Here is a 14,688-nt window from a genome sequence, read left to right as displayed (position 1 = left end):
GGAGGTGATTCCCCCCCGCCAAAAATAAACAAATAAATAAATAAAGCTGGGCATGTGTGTGAGTCGGTGCGGATTATTCCTAGTCCTCACAGCTGGAATACAAATTCATTATGATTTGGATTAGAAAGCAAAAGGGCTGTACAAATGAATTATTATATTTATTAAAAACCCTTGCATGTTTACCGAAAGGGACAGTGGATCCCAAATTTTAATAAAAAATATATTACATAAAATGAGGACAGTATACAGAGTATACTGTACAGCGATGATTGTTCATGATATTAGATGAGAGGGCTAAAATATAATATTTATCAATAGCTCGACAAGGAAATTATTAGGTTTGAGCAATGTGTTATGTCGCAAGGTTTCAGTGATGGCGTATTAAGAATGCTGTGGAATAAACTACTTTATTATATGGCACAAGGTACTTCTGGTAAAATCGTGCATTCTGATTGGTTCCTTGGTGGGGAGTATTTTCCTGTAATGCCCGTGAGTGATTATGGACTTTCTTCCCAAGGCACGAGCTTTCAACGTTGCAAAAAACAAAATGACAAAAAAGATAAATTGGAAATCAAAATGGAATCAACAAGAGTGCTCTGAGAACTCAATATCCCCTGCTGGCAACTAGGTCATAACTCTGGTAAAATGCGACTGAATTGGAAGAAATTGCAATATGCGTATTACCAACATATAACAAAGAATCCGGTCAAGTTTCGTGAAATTCCTCCAAAAATTGTGAGAGGAGTTGATTTCAGAAGGCGAGCACCCTTCCTAGGACGAACAGATGGATGGACAGACATCGCCACGATATAATCCCCCTTCGGGCCTCTTGGCCAGCGGAGCATAATAAAAATTGTGAGGGAAGTTGATTTCAGAAAGCAAGTACACCTTGATGAAATTACCAAAGTACAAGTTTGTTCATAATCAAGGGCATAACTCTGGTAAAATTTGCCCAAATTAAACGAAATTTCATTATGCAAAATAACTGTCATATAACAAAGCCTTTTGCCAAGTTTGGTGAAATTCCTCCACAAATTGTGAGAGAAGTTGATTTCAGAAGAACCTACACCCTCATGAAATTGTCAAAGTTATTTAATCAAGGGTCAAAAGTCTGATAAAATTTTCACAAATGAAATTAAATCACAATATGCATATTACCGTCATATAACAAGGCCTTTTGCCAAGCTTCGAGAAATTCGTCCAAAAATCACGAGAGGAGTTGATGTCAAAAGGCGAGCACACCTTCATGAAATTGTGAAAGCATAAGGTTGTTAATCAAGAGCCGTAACTCTGGTAAAATGCAACCGAACTGAACAAAAAACAATATGCGTACTACCGACATATAACAATGCATTTTGCCAAGTTTTGTAAAATTCCTCCAAAAATTGTGAGAGGAGTTGATTTCAGAAGGAAAACACTCTCATGAAATTGTCAAAGTATAATTTTGTTCATCAAGGGCTGTAACTCTGGTAAAATGTGACCCAATTTAACGAAATTACAATATGCATATTACCGGCATATAACAAAGAATCCTGCCAAGTTTCGTGAAATTCCTCCAAACATTGTGAGAGGAGTTGATTTCAGAAGGTGAGTACCCTTCCCTGGATGGATGGATGGATGGATGGATGGACATCGCAATGATATAATCTCCCTTCAGGCCTTTCAGCCAGCGGGGGATAAAAACAGCCAAAACACAAAAGACAAACGAGTCATGGAGTTATTCAAGAAATGAGCAACAAAGAGCATTCAGAAACTGTTTATTCAGCATGTGTCACTCAACTACGATACAAATATGACGTGATTGAACGCAGCGTCACGTCTCATTATAATGACCGTCTATGTCCATCAGACCTTGGTCTTTTTGTACGGACCTCGCCTACGGCTCAGTCCATACTGTCAAGACCTCGGTCTGATATTTTCCCGTAAAGACCTCGTGCTCAGTTAATAAGTAGTTAGTAGTACACACACCATTACAGGCATATATGCAGCAGGTCAAGTCTGTAATGCCTTACTGGCTTCATATCATGCTTTCTCGGAATATCAGACATGTTAAAAACAATTGTAGTTTCTCCTTCAAAGGCATTTTAGAGAGAAAAGCCTGTTATTTAACCGATGTACAGTTTGGGCTACAAATCAGCTTCTGCGTTGCTACTTCATACCATTCTGAGTATTTTTCTTATGACCACTGGTGGTGCTGTTGTCCTTGGTTCAAGAAAGGTCCGAAATAAGACATTAACATACAAAAATTGAATGTGCTATAGTCCATATATATCAGCTGTACCTAAATATTGCAATTAAACCATCCGTCCGTTATCCGTAACCGCTTATCCTGTACAGGGTTGCAGGCAAGCTGGAGCCTATCCCAGCTGACTATGGGCGATAGGCAGGGTACACCCTGGACAAGTCGCCAGGTCATCGCAGGGCTGACACATAGGCTACATCCACACGATAACGGCAACGAGATTTTTTTTTAAAAAAATATTGCGTCCACATGGACAACGGATCAGTAAAATATCAGGTTCATATGGCAACGCAACGCTTGCTGAAAATGATGCAATACACATGCCACACCTCTACGTGCGCTGTAAGACGGTCCCATCGGAGACACCAGAACAATAGAAGAAGTAGACGCATGCGCATAAACCCCTTCTTCTGTAGCATCAGCCACAAAGTTTTGATTATTAATCAGTAGCGTAAAATGAAAGACGCGGAAAGAGGAATGAATGGGGGTAGATGGAAGCCGGTACGCCAACATTCTGATATCCTCCAGAATTCTTTAATGGTCCGGAATAAATTGAATGCTACACGTTGATGGATTACTTTGTTCTTCTGCGCCCTTTTTGAGGAATGTATTGTCGGACTTAAACCAACATCTGAAGAGGTGAGATCGCTCCTTTTTTTTTTCCTATTTTTGCTGGCGGGATTGTTTTTGGAACGCGCACAGGCGGTGTGCGGTTTGGTTATACTCAGTACTTCTGCAGTGTTTGGACTAAAGACTCTGCCCTAAGGGCTATTCTCTCACTCTCTCTCTCTCTCTCTCTCTCTCTCTCTCTCTCTCTGCACCATTACACAATAAATATTCACAGTGAAAATATTTTGTAAGTGCGTTTCATGAACCAAGTTATAGGATTTGTTGACAACTCACATCGAGTTCGTTACACCTCTACCCGGCGTGAAGCACTGACAGTCATGTGGTTGTGACGTCATCATAAACAAATCCGTTCTACTCATCCAGACGACTTCGCAACGGCGCCATTGCCAGATTTTTCCACTCTGGAACCCGTTCTCAAAAGATTTCGTTTTGGGGCACCCAAAACGCCGGTGCCGTGTGGACGCCAGGCCGAAACGATAAACAATTTTATCAGATTCATCTGAATCCATTGCCATGTGGACAGGGCCATAGACACAGACAATCATTCACACTCACATTCACACCTACGGTCAATTTAGAGTCACCAGTTAACCTAACCTGCATGTCTTTGAACTGTGGGGGAAACCGGAGCACCTGGAGGAAACCCACGGAGAGAACATGCAAACTCCACCCAGAAAGGCCCTCATCAGGCACTGGGGCCTTTCTGCTTTGTTTTTGTATCAACATGCCTAATTTGTCATTTATGTAGCAACTTTTGTCATGTAAATAGAACAGGGATACTGGTATATGAATAACTGCATTATTATACTTCTAACAACCTATAAAAAGTATACACACTATCAATCCTTGTACACATTAAACAGCCTCTGTCTCTTTCTATCAATTGTCCATAAATAGCTTATGCGCTTATAAATCAGTGTGCGACGTACACATTGCTATAGAGGGAAAGAACAGAACTGCCAGCAATCATGTGTCAATGAACTGAAACATCTGTTCTGAAATTCGCTGATGAAGGTTTCCCGTATAAACAGGGTTTCATGGCACAGAAAGCGCTGTTATAATTAGTGGCTGAGAGCGTGGTTACGTCAGCCCTCACTTTCAAAATAGGTTACTTCATTAACCGAGCAGAGACAGCCATGAAAAGCATGAGCGAGAAAAAGGCTCGTTTGAATAGCACAAATATGGCTAATTAGCATGTGAGTGAAAAGATTTACATCAACGGAAGCCTCTTTTTGCTTTCAGAAGGTTTTCTAATTTATTTTTCCCACTCTTCCTCTTTCTTTCCTTCAGGATTCTACTGACGGTGGTCGTGATCTTCCGGATCCTTATTGTAGCCATTGTGGGTGAGACGGTGTATGAGGACGAGCAGACAATGTTCATATGTAACACACTTCAGCCTGGCTGCAACCAGGCCTGCTACGACAAGGCCTTCCCCATCTCGCACATCCGCTACTGGGTCTTTCAGATCATCCTGGTGTGCACGCCGAGTCTGTGCTTCATCACCTACTCCGTGCACCAGTCAGCCAAACAACGTGATCGCCGCTATTCCTTCCTCTACCCAATGCTGGAAAAGGACTACAACCGTGAAGGCACCCGTAAAGTGCGCAATGTCAACGGCATCTTGGTGCAGCACCCAGACAGCAGCGGTGGCAAAGATGAGCCCGACTGCCTCGAGGTCAAAGAGATCCCTAATGTAGCACGTGGTCTCACCCACAGCAAGAGCTCCAAAGTACGTCGGCAAGAAGGTATCTCTCGTTTCTACGTCATCCAGGTCGTGTTCCGTAATGCCTTGGAGATCGGCTTCTTGGCAGGCCAGTACTTCTTGTATGGCTTCAGCGTACCAGGCATCTTTGAGTGTGATCGCTATCCATGCCTAAAAGAAGTGGAGTGCTATGTGTCACGGCCCACCGAGAAGACAGTCTTTCTGGTGTTTATGTTCGCCGTGAGCGGTATCTGTGTGGTACTCAACCTGGCCGAGCTCAACCACCTGGGCTGGAGGAAGATCAAGATGGCCATCCGGGGTGTCCAGGCACGCCGCAAGTCTATCTGCGAGATCCGTAAAAAGGACATGGCGCACCTGTCACAGCCTTCCAACCTGGGCAGGACCCAGTCCAGCGAATCAGCTTATGTTTGATCCTCTATTAACATCTTTAAAATGGAGTCAAGGGGTTGAATGTTGATAGTAAGGGATAAGGAGTAGCCTTACCAAACCAAACCCCGTTTCCATCAACCACTCCATTCCTATGTGTTAGATAGTGTTGTGATGTTGCATGAGAGGGATGATGGGAAGAGTGCACGAGGGAGAGTAAACATATTTTCTGAGATTCTTGTTTCTGGAGAGTCTCAAGCTTAGTATGAGGGCTGGGGGAGGACAGAAGCACGGAAGAGCCGTCAGGAAAAGGTGACGGATTTCCATGGCAACATGCTACAGGAACAACAATGGCTTAGATCACCTTATAACTACTCCTCTTAGTTTCGGGGGGGGGGGGGGGGGGGATGCACGAAATAGCAGGAGAGTGTCATTCCTGCCATGGCTCATTGTCACGGAAAAAAATTACTGTTTATACTTGGAATTGTCAGTGAGTCACGCAATGAAAGAAACAGAGAAAACAATCTGAGGGTATCTAAACAGATATTTAACAGAGATTTGCTTCTTCGCTCCTTTTCTTCTCTCCCAGTCTACTTCATGATGGCACCTTTATATTACCATATCCTGCCCCAAGGTCTCCTCGGTCTTTGTTTTAGTTTATCATCCCTACATTTCGTATCATGAAGACGAGAAAGAGAAGAGAAAAATGAAAAAATGGTCATATCATTATAATTTATGATCCTATTTAGTGCCATGATTTTAAGACTTCATGTCAAATATATATATATATATATATATATATATATATATATATATATATATATATATATATATATATATATATAAATAAAATTTGCTATTTAGTTATCAAATCATTATAAAAGTAGAATGATTTAGCTTTATCGAGAGATAGGATGACGCTTATAATTTATTCAGAGATTTCCTATATACAAATAACTCTTATCTATGAATGATTTCAAAGCTTTTTTTTTCCTGATACTGTATTTATAAGAAAAAAGAGAGATATTGTAAAGGTATGACATTGAAAAAGGCATGTTTACAAAGCACACTCCGTTGTGCAGATGAAATGTGTTGTTTTGTTGCGAGGGAGCTTTGATTATTAGCTTTCGTCCCTCCGTGGTGTGTTTTGAATTGCATGTCTTTTATGAGAAAGAAAGAGAGAGGAATAATCATGCATGTACACGTCGCACCTTGTTTATCAGAGAGACGGGGAGAGAACGGCCGAGAGAAAGAGAACTCACTCTTGGGAAGGGGTTTGCTGATAATGCTCTTACAGCAAGATTTCTTTTAGTTCACTAGCCAAAGAGACAAGAGTAGAGAGGACATAGAGGCAGCCTTGAGGGTTACGTCTATAAGAAGTGACATGCATAAGCTCGACTGCTCTAAAGAGACTTCTTAGCCTTTAGTGGAGATAAAGACGGAAAGGAATGACAATACTTAAGACCACGCCATCTTTTAGAGTACATTTAGCGTGTGTGTGGTCTGATCCATTGGTAATCCCTTGGGTTAAAGCAAAGTATAAGTGGTCCCATGTCCATGCACACACACATGTACCGTACAGACTCAGAGCTCATATTTCAATGAGACACAATTAGGCCTATATTATCAACACTCAAGTATAAGTGCTTGAGCATGCACTCCACAGATAGTGATGAAACAATGCAGAGAGCTAGCGCAAGCGTGGAGACAAAACACAGTCTGATGGAGAACCGCCAGGAGAAAGTCGGAGGGGAAAAAAAACAAAAAAACAGGCAAACGGCCACATGTTCTTTTTCTGGTGTGTCAAACACACAAGCCTCTTTCAGAAAGAGGAACTGGTTAAGGTTTGGAGCAACAAATGCTGCGGTCTCGCCATAACTCAGCTCATGTTTCTGCACATGACCTACAGCCAGGAGATGATCATCTTACACTACCGTTCAAAAGTTTGGGGTCACCCAGACAATTTTGTGTTTTCCATGAAAAGTCACACTTTTATTTACCACCATAAGTTGTAAAACGAATAGAAAATATAGTCAAGCCATTTTTCTGGCCGTTTTGAGCATTTAATCGACCCCGCAAATGTGATGCTCCAGAAACTCAGGCCAAGTTTACATTAGACCGTATCTGTCTCGTTTTCTTCGCGGATGCACTGTCCATTTACATTAAAACGCCTGGAAACGCCGGGAAACGGGAATCCGCCAGGGTCCACGTATTCAATCCAGATCGTGTCAGCTCCGGTGCTGTGTAAACATTGAGAATACGCGAATACGCTGTGCTGAGCTCTAGCTGGTGTCGTCATTGGACAACGTCACTGTGACATCCACCTTCCTGATTCGCTGGCGTTGGTCATGTGACGCGACTGCTGAAAAACGGCATGGACTTCCGCCTTGTATCACCTTTCATTAAAGAGTATAAAAGTATGAAAATACTGCAAATACTGATGCAAATACTGCCCATTGTGTAGTTATGATGGTCTTTAGGCTTGCCATCCTTCCACTTGCAAGTGATAAGTGACTTGCGCACAGCGGCTCAGTCCCGAATCACTGCTCGTGTGCTTCACTCGCGCGCTCTGTGAGCTGCGCAGGGCCGGAGTGTGCACCCTCCAGAGGGCACTCGCTGTTCAGGGCGGAGTGATTTGGAGCGCAGCATCTGAGGAGGAAGCGATGAGCCGCACTGACACATTTCAACTTACGTGCCGAATTAGTCATGTGATTAGCGTATCCGTGTATTGGCGTTGCTGTGTGCACGCGAATCGTGTATTGGCATTACTGTGTGCACGCTAATCATTTTTAAAAACGTTAATCTGATGATCCGCTGATACGGTCTAATGTAAACCCCACCTCAATCTGCTCAAAGGAAGGTCAGTTTTATAGCTTCTCTAAAGAGCTAAACTGTTTTCAGCTGCGCTAACATGATTGTACAAGGGTTTTCTAATCATCCATTAGCCTTCTGAGGCAATGAGCAAACACATTGTACCATTAGAACACTGGAGTGATAGTTGCTGGAAATGGGCCTCTATACACCTATGGAGATATTGCACCAAAAACCAGACATTTGCAGCTAGAATAGTCATTTAGCACATTAGCAATGTATAGACTGTATTTTTGATTAGTTTAAAGTGATCTTCATTGAAAAGAACAGTGCTTTTCTTTCAAAAATAAGGACATTTCAAAGTGACCCCAAACTTTTGAACGGTAGTGTACTTTAATTAGAACAGTGAGATAAATGTGATTAAAAGGCAGAATGAGTTTATTGACATCTATAACATTGTTACCTCAGATGTCCTGCAGCCAGAAAACCAAAATTTGTTTCGAATCGAATCGAGGTCGATGAAAAGACGACGAAGTAGATTTTTACAAAGGCAAATTTACGGACAAAAAAAAAAAAACTTCAAAGATATTGACAGAAAGTATATGAATTATTTAAAGCCAAGGCTTACTGCAGGTGAGAGAAAGCTGGGCAGCTAATATTAGTCATTACTTTGAGCATCTTATTGGCTTTATTGTTCTCTCTAATTCCTTTACGTCCCTAATTGAAGGACATTACACTTCCAGCCAGACAATCCATCAACAACTCATTGTCCTCGGGCTTGTTACGAGAGAAAGATCCAAGTCGAACTAGCTGCTTCCCTAAGTGAGCTTTTCTTCAGTTGATTGTGATTAAAGCCTATTCTTCTCCTCGGGCTCTTCTTCTACTACTACTACTACCTTTATCAGTGTTTAAATACAAAGAGAAAAGCAGAATTATGCAAATACTTTTCTATTTTTTTCCCCTTTGGCTTGTGTATTGATATTCTGTGTACTTTCATTGTTGTAGTGTTTCCCAACCTGAACCACGAGATGGTCTGGATTTCTGCTCTCTCTGTGTGTCTGATAATATAGCCTTACAATCAAACACTCAAATATTGACTGTTATTTTTTAAAGAATTGGCACTCTTACATAGTGCTTTGTTGATTAGTAGGAAATCATACATGCTAGGTGCAGATTGGCTTAAGTCGAAAGATGCCAAAACATTACAGCACTGCCAGTCATGCGTCAGGAAATAAGTTACATACTGGACTTTTTTCATATTAAGTGTTAAACAGTATGAGTTTATTCTCCACTTCAGTTTAAAAATGGATGTGCCATCTGTTTCAGAGTCTATGCGCTTGGATGCTGCAGTGTGAGTCAAAAGGCATTTTTCTGTAAATCTAAGCATTTTTTGTTGTTGTTGTTGTTGTTAGAACGAGAAAAAAAAAATCAGGATCTGTAGCAAAAGTTGGTACAAGCACCAGAATATGCGACCGGTTGTTTTGGAAGATGGTAGAGAGCAGAAATCGTCTTGGGTTTGCCTACAGAATGAGTTGGGAAACACTTCAGTACTGTAAAGTGAAGTGATGTTGAGAGCTTTGGGGTATTTCATGTAAGTAAAAAGGGTAATATGCCAGGGGAGTGGGGGAAAAAAATTATATATACATATACATACACACACAGAGGATATTACACAGTTGCACGAAGAGTCGAAGTTTATCTTCGAGTGGTGGGTGAGTGTGTTCATGAGTGAGCAAAGCAAACGAATGATATATTTTTCAATATGAGAGAATAAACTTTATATCTTCACACCACATTATGCAAGTTTTCATTTTGAACCAGTTCGCCATTTTGACGACACGCGTCTAGTCAGCAGGAAAACACTGGGAGTGGAGTGAAATATCAGGAATTATTACACATACAGGACACTTTTTCAATGGAGTAAAAACATATATTCTATTCCCTTCTAGCGGGTTTCGTTCATTTGGTTCGATAGCATGCAATATTGTTAGCGAAACAATTGCTAGCTTATCCTACGTGTATTACGTCACTCTACCCAGTGGAGAATGAGCATTGAGGATGGTGTACGATATTGCATGGTTGTCAAGACAACATAACGTCACACATCGGAGCTGATGCGAATATTCAATGAGGAAGTTTTCTGCTCAGCATGAGCAGAAGCATTTCTTTGTTCGCCAGCAGCACCCGCAGTAAACTGTCGCAGTGAACTGAAAGTGCCATAAGATACGTATTACACGTAAAACTTCTGCACTAGCAAGCGACTGTGACAATTTGTAAACCCTGTTCTTAACTTTTTGTAAACTTTATAATTGTTCCATCGAATGTGTAGGTATACTACTAATAATAATATTGGCTGGCATTGCGTGGTCTATCAGATATGTTCCATTCAGCTAGCATGACATTGAACTCATCTTCAACTTGTTCAATATCATGCTTGGTGAATGGAATACAGTATATCTGATACACCACTCAACGCCAGCCAATATTATTTAAATATGTCACTCAGATCTGCGATGTATTTTGGATGAAAGTTATGAGTTTTTCAACATGAAAAGATAAACTTCATATCTTTGCGCAACAGTGTAATATCCTCAAATGCATGTATATATATATATATATATATATATATATATATATATATATATATATATATGCACACACATACACACACAGTGGTGCTTGAAAGTTTGTGAACCTTTTAGAATTTTCTATATTTCTGAATAAATATGACCTAAAACACCATCAGATTTTCACACAAGTCCTAAAAGTAGATAAAGAGAACCCAGTTAAACAAATGAGACAAAAATGTTATACTTGGTCATTTATTTATTGAGGAAAATGATCCAATATTACATATCTGTGAGTGGCAAAAGTATGTGAACCTCTAGGATTAGCAGTTAATTTGAAGGTGAAATTAGAGTCAGGTGTTTTCAATCAATGGGATGATAATCAGGTGTGAGTGGGCACCCTGTTTTATTTAAAGAACAGGGATCTATCAAAGTCTGATCTTCACAACACATGTTTGTGGAAGTGTATCATGGCACGAACAAAGGAGATTTCTGAGGACCTCAGAAAAAGCGTTGCTGATGCTCATCAGGCTGGAAAAGGTTACAAAACCATCTCTAAAGAGTTTGGACTCCACCAATCCACAGTCAGACAGATTGTGTACAAATGGAGGAAATTCAAGACCATTGTTACCCTCCCCAGGAGTGGTCGACCAACAAAGATCACTCCAAGAGCAAGGCGTGTAATAGTCGGCGAGGTCACAAAGGACCCCAGGGTAACTTCTAAGCAGCTGAAGGCCTCTCTCACATTGGCTAATGTTAATGTTCATGAGTCCACCATCAGGAGAACACTGAACAACAATGATATGCATGGCAGGGTTGCAAGGAGAAAGCCACTGCTCTCCAAAAAGAACATTGCTGCTCATCTGCAGTTTGCTAAAGATCACGTGGACAAGCCAGAAGGCTATTGGAAAAATGTTTTGTGGACAGATGAGACCAAAATAGAACTTTTTGGTTTAAATGAGAAGCGTTATGTTTGGAGAAAGGAAAACACTGCATTCCAGCATAAACACCTTATTCCATCTGTGAAACATGGTGGTGGTAGTATCATGGTTTGGGCCTGTTTTGCTGCATCTGGGCCAGGACAGCTTGCCATCATTGATGGAACAATGAATTCTGAATTATACCAGTGAATTCTAAAGGAAAATGTCAGGACATCTGTCCATGAACTGAATCTCAAGAGAAGGTGGGTCATGCAGCAAGACAACGACCCTAAGCACACAAGTCGTTCTACCAAAGAATGGTTAAAGAAGAATAAAGTGAATGTTTTGGAATGGCCAAGTCAAAGTCCTGACCTGAATCCAATCGAAATGTTGTGGAAGGACCTGAAGCGAGCAGTTCATGTGAGGAAACCCACCAACATCCCAGAGTTGAAGCTGTTCTGTACGGAGGAATGGGCTAAAATTCCTCCGAGCCGGTGTGCAGGACTGATCAACAGTTACCGGAAACGTTTAGTTGCAGTTATTGCTGCACAAGGGGGTCACACCAGATACTGAAAGCAAAGGTTCACATACTTTTGCCACTCACAGATATGTAATATTGGATCATTTTCCTCAATGAATAAATGACCAAGTATAATATTTTTGTCTCATTTGTTTAACTGGCTTCTCTTTATCTCACAAACTTTCAAGCACCACTGTATATATATTTTACTCTCCCTCACCAAAGTACTGTAATATGCAACTTCATTCTTGAATTGGAGTTTTAAGAACATTTATAGGCTTGGATACATGCATGCATTATGGACTGTAGCTGGAATAAACTTGTTTTGTAATTTATTTTATAGAAAAAAAAGCAAATTGTAGACTTTTTTCCAAGACTAGTGCTACTTGACAGCAAACTTTCAGCCCTCGTCTGTGAGTTAGGCAAAGTAGACCAATTGAAAATGATGGTAGCTCAACCTTGACAAGTAACCCAGAAAGTGCAATATTATCATTTGAACATTATTGTATGTCCCACTTGATGTGCGGTGTATTTCATTTTTTTTTTTAAATTTGTATTAATTTATTTTCGAGAATGTGGTGTTTGCCAAGATTGTTGGACATTTTTTCTGGTCACATCATGTCTACAGCCCCTCACTGCCAGAGTGTTTTATAGGGTTCATTTTTATTTTGCTTTCTCAATCTTTGGGAGACATAATTGATGTGTTTGTAGCCGTGATCTGAGCATTCAATCGATACTATAACCTTAATCACTGCCACTGATTGGTCCTTCACTTTTGAAGTGAGGATGTTTTTTACTATTACAGAAGGTCATAATGACGATGGAGCGCTTAGAGAAAGTAGTGGACCAGCATTAATGTCTACTGCACATGCAAAAATGTCTCAGGTATGTTGATTTTTTTTTTCCAATCTGACACTTGGAGGTAGATTGTTTTTAACTGTTTATACATTTAATACTCAAATGTATCTTTGCCATTTGGGACTCTACCCACATTTTGAAAAAGTTGTTACTGGCCAGTTGTAAAACCTGTAATATGTAGCATGTATAATGCATTCAAAGACAAACAAAAACATTTTTTAAAAGAAAATAACTTTTCAGCCATGCCAATGGACAGTGATTATTGAATATGACTGTTCAAACAACAGTGTTTTACAGGCATACACAGCACATGCAATGCGAAGTCTACAATCTTATATTGCCACGTATTAATCCCTTTAAAAGAGCCATCATGATGTACTAATGTGCTCTCTCTGTGCTCATGTACCTAACCACAACCTACTCAATCCAACAGGTTGACTCTTATTCCAGTAAAGTCTATTCAGTCACAGAGATTTCCTCGCTGTTTACGTTTACTGGGTTGGCGTTGGGTTGGTAGTTCTGTACTTGGTAAGTGGATCCAAGACTAGCTTTTCGTCCCTAAAACCTGGTGAAAACTAGCTTTATAATCCATCCATCTATTATCTGTCACCGCTTATCCTGTCCTACAGGGTCGCAGGCAAGCTGGAGCCTATCCCAGCTGACTACGGGCGAAAGGCGTGGTACACCCTGGATAAGTCACCAGGTCATCGCAGGGCTTAGCTTTATAATGTCTCATCTCATCTCATTATCTCTAGCCGCTTCATCCTTCTACAGGGTCGCAGGCAAGCTGGAGCCTATCCCAGCTGACTACGGGCGAAAGGCAGGGTACACCCTGGACAAGTCGCCAGGTCATCGCAGGGCTTAGCTTTATAATGTATCTACCAATTTGGAAGAAAGTGCTGGGCATAGAGAGAGCACCAAACAACATCAGGGCACTTTCTAGTAATCAGGGTAGCAACATAATTTTCAGATCACTGCTTCCTGACAAGTCGTTTTTGAAATTACAGAGCACTTGAACAGCATTCCATGTGTATCTCAGCATACTACACTTCGAACACTGATGTTGAGCATTGGTATAGTAACATATTCAATGATAGCAGATTTTATACGGACATATCAGAAAGGCCAATTCGTACTGTTTAACATGAGGGCTAAATAACAACAAAGTCACCAAACAATTACAATTGCTACATTAATTAATAAATGAAACCAATCATACCATAGTAAATGTGAACAATCTTTAAAACCTGGATTCTTAGACTCTATCTTGTCTTGATCCTTTTTTAGATTAGTTAATTGCAACAATTCTGAATTCTGTTTTTTTTTAAAAAATATGCTGGTGTAAATTCGCATGAGTCGGTACAAAGAATTTCTACCTTTAAAGCCTTTCAGATATTTCAAGTGTAGGTCATGAAAATTATTTTCCCTGACACCCAATTATTTCTGTTTAGTGGACCGAAAGCTATTGAATTCAAATCACAGACTTCCACTTTTATTAGTTTTTTTTTTAAATAGAACAATTAATGAATTTAGGGCCATGTGGCCTTAAATTCTCCACCATTTTTTCCTGCTTCACCATGACCCAATACAAGATACTACGTCATGCATCACGTGGTGGGCTTCCTCGTTTGCGCAAGGCATTGTGGGATACAAATTTGAAACAGGAGAGGAAAATGGAGGACGCGAATGAAATGTCAAAGCCCGGCTACAGTAACAGAACGCAAGAAGAAAAGATGTTATGTCGCGAAGGAAAGGAAATGCAGGACCAAACTAATAAATATCGGCGGTCAGCAAGCACCTCGGTGTGATCAGCTGTTCGTTTAGCGACAGAATGATGTAACTGTCAGTGCACGGTCAAAGGTAAACCTGTAGATGGCAGTAATGCAACACTGTGGATGCCAGCTGCCGTAAAACCCAAAAGAAGAAGAAGCAGGCAAGCCTGTGCATGCACACACAGACTTCCTCTGTCTGCTTGACTGCGCAAAGTGAGCGATTTCATGCACATTATTTGCTCAGGAATCCCCTCAAATTAAATAACTTCCCAGCCACAG

The 14,688-nt window shown here is 40.7% G+C and overlaps 1 protein-coding gene across 1 annotated transcript in view; it reads left to right on the top strand.

Annotated features, from left to right (window-relative positions):
• The window catches only part of LOC132871149 (gap junction delta-2 protein), a 42,694-nt gene extending 37,688 nt beyond the window's left edge, over window positions 1-5,006 (top strand). Inside the window, exon 2 of the mRNA XM_060905257.1 lies at window positions 4,163-5,006. Coding sequence (XP_060761240.1) covers window positions 4,163-5,006 — 844 coding nt within the window. The remainder of the gene's footprint in view (window positions 1-4,162) is intronic.
• The last annotated feature ends 9,682 nt before the right edge of the window (window positions 5,007-14,688 follow it).

Source organism: Neoarius graeffei, chromosome 23 (genome assembly GCF_027579695.1).
Source record: "Neoarius graeffei isolate fNeoGra1 chromosome 23, fNeoGra1.pri, whole genome shotgun sequence".
Taxonomy (NCBI): domain Eukaryota; kingdom Metazoa; phylum Chordata; class Actinopteri; order Siluriformes; family Ariidae; genus Neoarius; species Neoarius graeffei.
This window is presented reverse-complemented; position numbering and strand designations above follow the sequence as displayed.